The 10,973-nt window shown below is 35.7% G+C and overlaps 1 protein-coding gene across 2 annotated transcripts; it reads left to right on the top strand.

Annotated features, from left to right (window-relative positions):
- Positions 1 to 1,907: 1,907 nt before the first annotated feature.
- LOC135081616 (uncharacterized protein K02A2.6-like) lies at positions 1,908 to 6,317 on the top strand. Of its 2 annotated transcripts, none has more exons than XM_063976363.1 (2): positions 1,908 to 3,385; positions 3,704 to 6,317. In XM_063976363.1, the coding sequence occupies exons 1-2, from the start codon at positions 2,048 to 2,050 to the stop codon at positions 5,957 to 5,959; spliced, it is 3,594 nt and encodes a 1,197-aa protein (XP_063832433.1). In that variant the 5' UTR covers positions 1,908 to 2,047; the 3' UTR covers positions 5,960 to 6,317. The 2 variants fall into 2 exon arrangements, with proteins under 2 accessions (XP_063832433.1, XP_063832434.1); XM_063976364.1 differs by having other exon boundaries at positions 1,908 to 3,787; positions 4,008 to 4,094.
- Positions 6,318 to 10,973: the final 4,656 nt, after the last annotated feature.

A 10,973-nucleotide genomic window follows, 5' to 3' on the forward strand; every position in this document is an offset into this window, starting at 1 on the left:
TCACATGCTGCGTGTTTTAAACTGGATAAAACAATATGAAACATATTATTATCGGAAAGTTTATAGACAACATCCATAATATTTTAAAACTCAAACATATCTTTATTTTATTAAACACTTAAATAGTCACCAGTAGGCTATAACAATATTCATAAAATAAAAGCAAACAGACGGTATACAGGGTGGCCAGGGAGTTAACGTTCAAAGCTAAAATTTGATTCCTTACGTCATCAAGGTGTATCTAAATCACCCCCATGTATATTTTACGTTCCGCGTACCGGAAAACGCAGCGTGAGACGTCCACCCACAAGGTGGCCCGACGACATCATAAAGGTAGCAGGAAAGCGCTGGACTTAGGCCGCTACCAACCGGGTAACATGGAAAGCATTGGGGGAGGCCCATGTTCAGCAGTGGACGAGATGATGATGATGATGTTCTACGATTTTGCTTAGTTTAGGAGATAGAATTAATTTTGTGATTTATTCTTAACTTCACCTATTTTGGTTGGTTTTTGATTTTTTTCTCGCTTCTCTAGCTGTAAGTTAAAACAAATTTTAGCTTTGAACGTCAACTCCCCGACCACCCTGTATATGCCGGTAAACTTTTCAATACTTCGAAATTGCCACGCCGAGGCGAAGGCAACAACTCCTGTGTTTGCATAAATATGAAATTTTCAACTGATATCCGATTCAATTTCTATTGGAATCTTTTGAGAGATTTTTCCACTGTGCTTTTAGAGTTCCGTGTGTTGTTACTTGAAATGTAAAAACGTTATAAAAGATTTATGGTAATGAATAATTTCTGTTGAAACCTCATCATAATTTGTAACTTAAGTAATAATTGCAACATGACAGTATTACTATAACTTTGTTTTTTTTTTGTTTTACATTTTAACCAATGAACAAAGGAAGGGCATTTGGGGGTTCTAATTTTATTTCAAATCATTCCTAAAGTTTAATAGGGTGTTTTTCTTGGTAGGGTTGATATTACGTATGGAGAATTAATCCCAGCAGGATCTCTGACTCTATATAAAAAGATTCCAACTTTTGCAACGCTATAAAAGTATTAATCCATGATCACATTTTAAATCAGGTTTATTAAAACTTGAAACTACTATAAGCTATCCCGCTAACACCATTAAAACCCTATAACGGTCACCTAGCATTATTTACAGCTTCAGTTCTATGTTTTATTTCCTGAATTTCGTGCCACTCTCTACCGAAGCTTTGCAGCGTTCGTTTTTGTTCAAACGAGCGTTTTCTCCAATGGTAAATAAAGTCAATATTTCGGCAGTATGGCACTGTAATTGAGTTTTAATTCGATTGCACTGCGTTGTATTAGGTTAGTCGATGCGGAATATTGCAACTAAAGTTACGTGAAAATATTGACATAAAAATACAATCGCTCTTGTAATGGACTTACGCCCGTATTCAAAAACATTACTATGAGGTCTCGTGGACGCACAGGGTGACACACGAACCAATCACAGAGCTCTATTGAACGCTGTGCGTTCCATTTGCTACTTCACTTAAGCTTCATCATGTTTCCAAAAATCACAATTCCACACGACTTTCTTACACTTGACAGTATAAACTTCTATTTATTAACTCGCGAAGATACGAGGGCGATGATGCCTTCCATTCTTCGGCAAATGAAACCCAAGCAAGTATGAATGTTAGCAAAGGTTAGTTAGCTACGTTCAAAATTTAATTAGCAACTTCACTGGAACTATTAATTACAGTGTGGGATCAAAACAACATGATCTTTGAAGTTTTCAGAAGTATGATCGATGTGATAATACGTAATTGTATAATATTACATTATATACCTAATAATAATTATATTGCAATTATAATTAGGCCTACTCCTCATCGTTATCTATTGTTAGCCTAATTAATTGTTGTAAAAGTAAAAATAGTATAGTCTATGGTCTGATTAAGCTATTATAGTCTATGGAATCTGTCTTTTGTAGATTTGTGTAATGGCGTCTATGAATTGTGCTATGAATACAACTCTTGAATGCAGATCATCTTTTATTTAATAAAACATGGCGACAGCGGTGGATTTTGGGAAATTGATAACCGAAGGAGACATGTGTGTCAACTGGGCGACGTTCAGAAGAAGGTTTGAAACATACATTGCGGCTTACCATGCTGATGCCAAAGATGCACAAAAGATTGGAATATTACTGTACCACGGAGGAGAATATTTACAAGATGTGTATGATACTAATATGCTCAAGACAGAAACAACTATTGACAAAATACTCATCAGATTAGACGAATATTTCATACCGAAAACGAACTTAACCTACGAACGTTACAAGATGTTTACGAGGAAACAAGACCAAGAAGAGACATTCGAACAATATGTTACGGCCCTTAAAAAGTTGAGCCAGTCCTGCAATTTTGGATCACTAAGGGACGAAATAGTCAGAGACTTATTTATTTGCGGCCTGAGAAATCCGGTACTGCAGAGACAATTACTTGGGCTCAGCGAGTTGTCACTAGAAAAGGCAGTAGCAATATGCCGCCATCATGCGATTGTAGATGAACAAGTTAACCAATTTGAAAAGGTTGGCGAAATAAAAGTGAAAAAGGAAGTGGAAATAGACATCATAAAGAAGAAAATGAATAATAAGGAGTGCCAATATTGTGGATTTCGACATGAATATGGTCGGTGTCCAGCTTATGGAAAAACGTGTGCCATCTGCAAGAGGAAAAACCATTTTGCAAAAAAGTGTAGATCCAAAAAAGTCAACATATTGGAAGAGTCTTGTGGGAGTGACACCGAGTACCAAGTGGCAATTCTAGCATTGGACCAAAAAACAAAATATCCCTGGTACTGTGTTAAACTACAAATTAATAAGTTATTAATTGACTTTAAGGTTGACTCTGGGGCACAATGCAATGTGTTAAGTGAAAAACAATTCTTAAAATTAGGAAAATGTTCTAGTTTACAAAAAACAAATGTCAGAATTACTTCTTTCACTAATGGAAAAGTTCCAATTATTGGTAAATGTGTACTTACTTGTCAATACAAAACAGAATCTTATCCAATTGAGTTCTACATTGTCAAGTCAGATTGTTATAATTTATTAGGCTTGGAAACTTCAGAAGTTTTAGGTCTCATTAAACGGGTCGATGAAGTTAATAAAAGCTTGAACAGCTTGGAGTCAGTTATTCCAGAAAGATATCATGATTTGTTTGATGGGAGTATTGGATGTGTACCCCATATAGTCAAATTGGAGGTAAATGAAGATGTCAAACCAGTAGTGTCTCCTGCTAGGAGATTACCTTACAGTTTGATGCCAAAAGTGAAGCAAGAACTGGACAACCTAGTGGAAAAAGGAATTATTGCTAAAGTTGCTGAACCAACAGACTGGGTAAGTCAGATGGTTGTTGTTCAAAAGAAAGATGGCTCTCTTCGTATTTGCCTAGATCCCAGGCCTCTAAACAAGGCATTGAAGAGAGCACATTTTCCTTTTCCAAAGATTGAAGATATTACAGTGCGTTTGGCAGGTGCTAAGGTCTATTGCAAACTAGATGCGCAGTCAGCATTTTGGATGTGTCCTTTGGATGACAATAGTTCACGGTTATGTACTTTTCAAACGGCGTGGGGAAGATACAGATTCTTGAGGCTACCATTTGGTATATCTCCTGCACCTGAAATATTTCATAAAGTGGTCTGTGACACATTTCAGGATATTGACCGGGTGGCTACGTTTCAAGATGATGTGCTGTGTTGGGCGGAGTCAGAGGAAGAATTGCAGAACATTTTGATAAAGGTATTAAACAGAGCTAAAGAAAATCAAATTAAGTTTAATCCTAAAAAGTGCCAGTTTTTTGTAGATCAAGTAAATTTCTTGGGACATGTTATTGGACAGAATGGTGTAAGCATTGATCCAGAGAAAGTCAAAGCTGTAACTGAGCTGGCACCACCAAAAGATAAAAAGTCATTGCAAAGGGTACTAGGAATGTTTAACTATCTTTCTAAATTTATTCCAGGATATGCAGATATCACAGCACCATTAAGAAATCTCTTGAAAAGCGATGTTGATTATAGATGGGAACATAACCATGAGAAGTGTTTTGAGCAACTTAAAGATTACATAACCAAGGCACCAGCTTTAGCATTTTATCAGCCAGAAAAAGAATTGACACTCAGTGTAGATGCGAGTTCATTGGGATTGGGTGCAGTTTTGCTCCAGAATGGGTGTCCTATTGCCTATGCTTCAAAAGCACTAACAGATGTTCAAATTAGATACTCACAAATTGAGAAAGAGTTGTTGGCCATTTGCTTTGGAGTAGAAAAATTTAAACAATACATAATTGGTAGAGATGCAGTACGAGTTGAGACTGATCATAAGCCCATATTAGGAGTCATGAATAAACCATTATGTAAAGTACCTGTGAGGCTTCAGAAAATGATGATGCGGTTACAACCCTTTCATCTGAATGTTGTATACACACCTGGAAAATACTTATATATTGCTGATACATTATCAAGAGACTTTTCTTTAAGTGGGTGTGATATTGAAACCAATCTTGAGCAGGATGTAGAGTTGCAAATTTGCCTGTTACTGCATAACTTACCTGTCACAGTTGAGACCTGGCAGAGAATTTCAAAGGCAGCTGAAAATGATAAGGTTATGATTAGACTAAAAGAGATGTGTTCTAATGGTTGGCCTAAAATATACAAAGATATTGAAGAAGATATGAAGGCATACTACCAGCATCGAGATGAAATAGTTTTAGTGAAAGATCTATTGTTTAAAGGCGACAGAATCATCATCCCAAGAATACTGAGACAAGAAATGTTAAAAAGCTTGCATACTGGTCATCCTGGCATTTCAAGAATGGTGAGTAGAGCTGAATTAACTATGTATTGGCCTGGCATAGTACAAGATATAAAGAAATTTGTAAAAGGTTGTGAAATATGTCAAAAATATCAGAATAATAAACAAAAAATGGTTCTCAAGTATAAGGAAGTCCCCATGCTACCTTGGCAAGAGGTTGGATGTGATATTTTTGAGTTTCATCAAAAACAGTATCTTGTGGTTGTGGATGCTCTGTCTAACTACATTGAGGTAAGCAGCTTAAAAGATTTAAGAAGTGTAACAGTAATTAATCAGTTGAAGGCTATTTTCTCAAGACACGGCATACCTTTGATTCTGTATTCTGATGGTGGATTGTGCTTTGATTCTGAATTGTTTAAGACATTTGAGCATGACTGGAAATTCACACACATAAAATCAAGTCCGCATTATCCAAAATCGAATGGTTTAGCTGAGAGTGCCGTTAAAATAGTAAAGAAAATATTCATAAAATCAGAAGACAGCGGTGAAGATCCTTTACTTGCCCTCTTACACCAGAGAAATACACCTAGAGGTAAAGTAAACTCACCAGCAACAATTTTAATGGGGAGGCAGCTGCGGACGGATAGTCCATGTTCTTTTGTGACTCTGATCCCTAAACTTACTTATGATAAAGACAGAATATTACTAAATAAACAAAAAGATTCTTCAAAAACTAACTATGACAAGACGGCAAGTAAAGGAAATGTTTTCAAAGAAGATCAGTTAATTAGTTTCAAAAAGAAACCTATGGATAAGACATGGTTAAAAGGAAAAATAATAAAGAAGTGTAACAATCCCAGGTCATACATAGTAGAAAATGAGGAAGGAAATAGGTATTGGAGAAATGAAGTTTTCATAAGACCACGAGAAGTACAGGTTGACACCCAGACGGCTCAAACACTTGATAATATGCAAGACAGTCAAGACGCCCAGATGGCTCAATTTGCACCAAATGAGACATGTACGGGACCGTGCTTACAAGAAGAAGATGAACAGAATAAATCTGAAATAGTGGTAACTGACTCCAATGCACAGCTTCCGAAAATGTCAAGATCAGGTAGATTAATTAAGCGTCCTATCAAATACTCTGAAACCTATTAAATTTATAGTAGCTCTTTGGACTTGCTGTAATTGAAAGTAATGTTAAGCTTAAAGTGTTAAGTTGTAGTATTATTATGTTCTAAATATTAGGCAACCAGAACGTAATGAATGTAATAGTTTAAGTTATTCATTATAAATTAGCTATGTGGAAATTTAAAGTTAACAAGTGTTATTTGCAATTTGTATACATAGGTGAGATTAAAGCCTTGCTTGAAAATTAAAGAAAGGAAGATGTTGTAAAAGTAAAAATAGTATAGTCTATGGTCTGATTAAGCTATTATAGTCTATGGAATCTGTCTTTTGTAGATTTGTGTAATGGCGTCTATGAATTGTGCTATGAATACAACTCTTGAATGCAGATCATCTTTTATTTAATAAAACATTAATGTTTTGAAATCTGATCTGATCATTGTGTTATTAGGAATTTGGTTGCAGTAATAATAGCCAAATTAATTATCTATCTATTTACAAAACAAAATATTTTTACCGGCTTCTGCCCTCGGCTTCTTTCATGATCGTATTAAATTTTTGCATATCTAAATTTTTTTTCTAAAGTAGCATTTAGATTAGCTGGGACAAAATAGTCTTCTTATCAATAAGTCTTTCATTTGCCTCTCTTTGTTCATACTAAATATACTTTTTATCCTTTCACCTACTTGTTGCTACACTCTTGAAGCGAACTTGCCTTACATTTTAACAAAAAAGAAAGGCAAACATCGATGTTTTCTACCAGAACACCAGCATTTACAGTTACCCAAACCTGAATAGCACTACAAGCGAGATTACAGAGCATTTGAGTAGAATACAAAATACTTTTCACAATAGAAAAGCGTTGCGATGTCCATTTCAAACTAAGGCAAAACCAAATCCAGTCGTTGTAGTCAACGGGATTGGTTCAGATGGGACAAACCAGGTTTCCGAATGCGCGGTGCAGTAGGCTTAAATAGATATCGGAGGTACAGTCAAAATAGGGTCAGTAACTACACGTTTCTTTCTTTTCATCCGAAAGTTGTTCATGGCTGAAAACAGGCCTACCCCGAGGATTTCCATAACAATCTTCTGTGACATCCACAACTGAGCAAAGACCTCCAAAGTATTTTCACAACGACCGGTCCTACGTTACTCCAGACGCTTCCAGCAACCTTCACCCACCAGGTCGAAGGACCAACGAGTTTCACTCAGTAAATACACGCACAAATCAAATTCAAATTCGTTCTAAGCATGTAGGCTCTGGTCAAGACATCATAAAGATAGCAGGGAAGCGCTGGACGCAGGCCGTTACCAATCGATCAAAATTGAAAGCATTGGGGGAGGCCTATGTTCAGCAGTGGACGTCCTATGGCTGAAATGATGATGATGATGATGATGTAGTTGTAGGCTCATAACAGAGAACTCATACAATTGCCAATTATATTGCCTGCCCTGCCCTGTCACCACTTCAGGTCCACACACGGCTAGTGTTGAGAAAATGTGTTTCTTTATCAGCCAGAATCTCTTCAATTATTGAAAACGTCAATCTGCTGACTGCGCAAATAGTTTACGGAGTAGTATTACTGACCCTTCTTGTTTTATAACGTCGATGGGACGGTGGAACTGAATGAAATTGACAAACAATTACTGTGCGTTCGACGCTAGCCGGACGCTGCGTTTTAACAGGGAGACCTGACCAGTGATTTTTATAGAAAATCTAGTTATCCGTTCGTGCGTTCGACTATGTTCATGTCGGTTTCAAATTTTCCAGTGAATTGAGATAATAAACGGAATAAAAGTAACTAAGCTAACTATTAAATAAATAAATGAATAAATATCCTTAGACATTTTACACTGCGCTTCTAGTCCCAAACTAAGCAAAGCTTGTACTATGTGTACTAGACAAACTTACTTAAATACTTTTGTTTTGTAAATACATACTTATTATACATAGAAAACACCCAGTCCAATATGTTCATGCACACAAATGTTTGTACTGTGCGGGAATCGAACCCGCTACCTCCGGAATAGTAGTCCGTTTCGAACCACTACACCAAACGGTCGATGATACTGAAAAAACATTTTTTCTTTCTTTCTTCTTAAGCTCATTCACCTAACAGTATCATTCTTTTTGCACCTAGTCCTAGATACCTTATAAAGTAAGTAGATCATTAAAATATTCCGAACAAGATTGTAAAACTTTTCTTCTGAATACATCCTCAACTGAATCAAGACCAGCACTTCCTTCATACATAATCCCGAAGTTTCCACAGGGAAGCTGTTGAGGAAGAAATGGTGGCTTTAAATGTTAGCGACGTGTGAAATATCTATCGTATCGCATCGGTAACAATTCGAATGATGTCATTGGGTGGTGTTGATCGACCTATTCCTATACTGCAAGCTCTTTTGCAGTATCTTTTTTAAGTAGGTAATTTTATTGTTATAAAATTGTGCTAGTACGGAAGGATTTAAATAATATTACTATTGAAAAGTGAGCGAGATTAAAATTGATCCCTTCTGAGGCTTGTTTAGAGCGTTAAATTTTAATTGGAACAATTCGGTTAACAAAAAATGATCAAGATAAATAAAACCGTATTATAATAGGCAGTATATTTTTGTGAGCTTAACCCGCTCGCGAGATTCAGAACGAGCTTAAAAAATATTTTTTTTTGCCGTGCGTAAATTGCAGCTACCTCCAAGATTGGAAACCACCCTTAACGCGTATCCGTGATATGAATCCTTATATTTGAAGTAGGAAAAACTATTTCGCCGGCTAATTGCTTCTACGCCCACTTGACGAGGCGAGCGGAATATAAAATGCGGGTTTACGATTAATTGGGGAATTGGGATAGTACAGTAAGTTGGATATCCGTTTTTAAATAACACCGGTCAACAAAAAAAAAAATTTTTTTTGCGCATTAATTTTACTTATTATATTCTGATTATAATTATATAAGCAAATTTATATAGAAAAGTGCGATTACAAATCGAAACTATTTGCTTTTTAAGAAGTTATAGCGATTTGAATTTTCCATCTTCATAGTAGAATGTCTCTAAAGATGCACGTCACATTCTCATTGGGATATATTTATAAATAATTATGGGGGCTTATTCGCAAGAACAAGAGGCACGCTTTCATCGAAATATAGTGGGATTTGAGAGACGACGATACCAAGGCCAGTATACTGAAAGCATGATAGGGTAAAATTTTTATGAAAAAAATCTTCTATGGAACATGACAAAAAATTAGAACTTTTCACTTTTAATAAATATTTGGACTCTATTTTAATTTTTCTCTAGTGAGAATGAATCTTAAATGGATGTTTGTTATGTTTTAATAATTAGAAAGATTGAATGAAAGAAAGAAAAAAATATATTTGGCAACAAATTAAATCATCTCTATGTTCATATTTCATACATTCATTGATATGAATTTTTCTATTTTTTACACATAAAAGCAAATTCAGAAATTTTTTTTGTTGTTATTCTTGTTTCTAGGCTTAGATTAATAAAACCTAGATAGATAGTCAGTGCACGAAAGGTGAGGCAGATTTTAGTAAGCCAGAATGGCTTACTCGTAAACGTCACATGAACTGTCAAAGTGAAAAATTGGTAAACACGTCCGACGACTTTTAATTAATTAAGACGGTTTGTGCTGTGAAAGGGTGTCTAAATACATCAGAAAAACTAAAGAAAGTGACCAGTGTTACATTTCATAAGTAAGTACTACGATTCGACGTGTATTTTGCTTGAATTTGGCTTTCAAAAATTAAATACGGGAATGATACCAGTAACAAGAAAATTTATTTCCCAATTGTTCGCCGTACAAATACACTTCCTTTTTTATGAAATCGAGACTTTTCAGTCGATTTATCTTATTGTAATTAGGTAGGTACTTTGAATTCAATAAATAAGTAAGTACATGATGCGTTTTGTTTTTGTTAGTTATAAAATAATTAAAAACGTATTAAAAATTTCCCTACTTTAGGGAAAATCGCCTTCACTGTCTACACTCCCCAACAAAATTGACACTAATGACATAAGATTTTTGCCTCACTCTTGACGAAGCGTTTGTATGAAGACTATCCATCTAGGTTTTATTAATCTAAGTTTCTAGGTTATAAAGCAATAAAAATAAGCTATGCATAACCCGTGCGCAAAAATACTGTAGACAGTTGTAATAGTAGATCAAGGTATTCGTATTTAAATCTATAGGTCTAGCGGTTAACTCATTCAATGCCGGAGGTATGGGAGCGGCATGGTGTTTTCTGTTACGTCAAATGTCAGCGTGACTTCATTTTTTTTTTTAATGGCTACCAAACCTCTCTGGGAGGTTTATTTCTGCCAATGTCGAGTGAAAATTGACATAGTTATCAATAGAACGTGGTGGGTGTTTCAGTTCTATTGATTATTCATGGATTCCGTGGAGTTAAGTATGCCCGTAAGCAGGTTTCAAGACGCCACCGGGTCCAAAGCGGGTTGTTCATACGACAACCCACTCGACACTCGATGCGCGCTCAAATTCGAAGTATTTCAATGTTTTTTATGATTTATCACTTCACTGCACTTTAGAACACAAAATAACACCAAATTTGTACACTAAAGTCCATTAAATAATAAATTGAAACCATTAAAACAGATCGACCATGCCTCCCGTTCAACTACCCTCCACGGAATCACGTGACTTCATATTTGTATGCTCTGTTCTGTCACGTTATAGTATGTGAAAATGACCCCTCCCGTGCCGCTTCCATACTACCGCACTGAACGAGTTAAACGCTAAGACCTAATGACTCGTACCTGACCTTAATTACCATTTTTTTAGTAAATATACTAACTGTTATGTAACAGAATTATAGGTTAAACTTTTCACCGGAAAGCAGGCTCATAAAAATCTCGGAATCAACTTATTTCTAAAATGCCATTGTGCTGAATCAAAATAATCACAATATACTTTTTTAACAAAAACCAAATATAGGCAACGATTTCTTTGATTCGGATCATTCAAATTTCTTTCATTTCTTTTGTTAGAATTCTCTTCCTG

Source organism: Ostrinia nubilalis, chromosome 20 (assembly GCF_963855985.1).
Source record: "Ostrinia nubilalis chromosome 20, ilOstNubi1.1, whole genome shotgun sequence".
Lineage (NCBI taxonomy): Eukaryota > Metazoa > Arthropoda > Insecta > Lepidoptera > Crambidae > Ostrinia > Ostrinia nubilalis.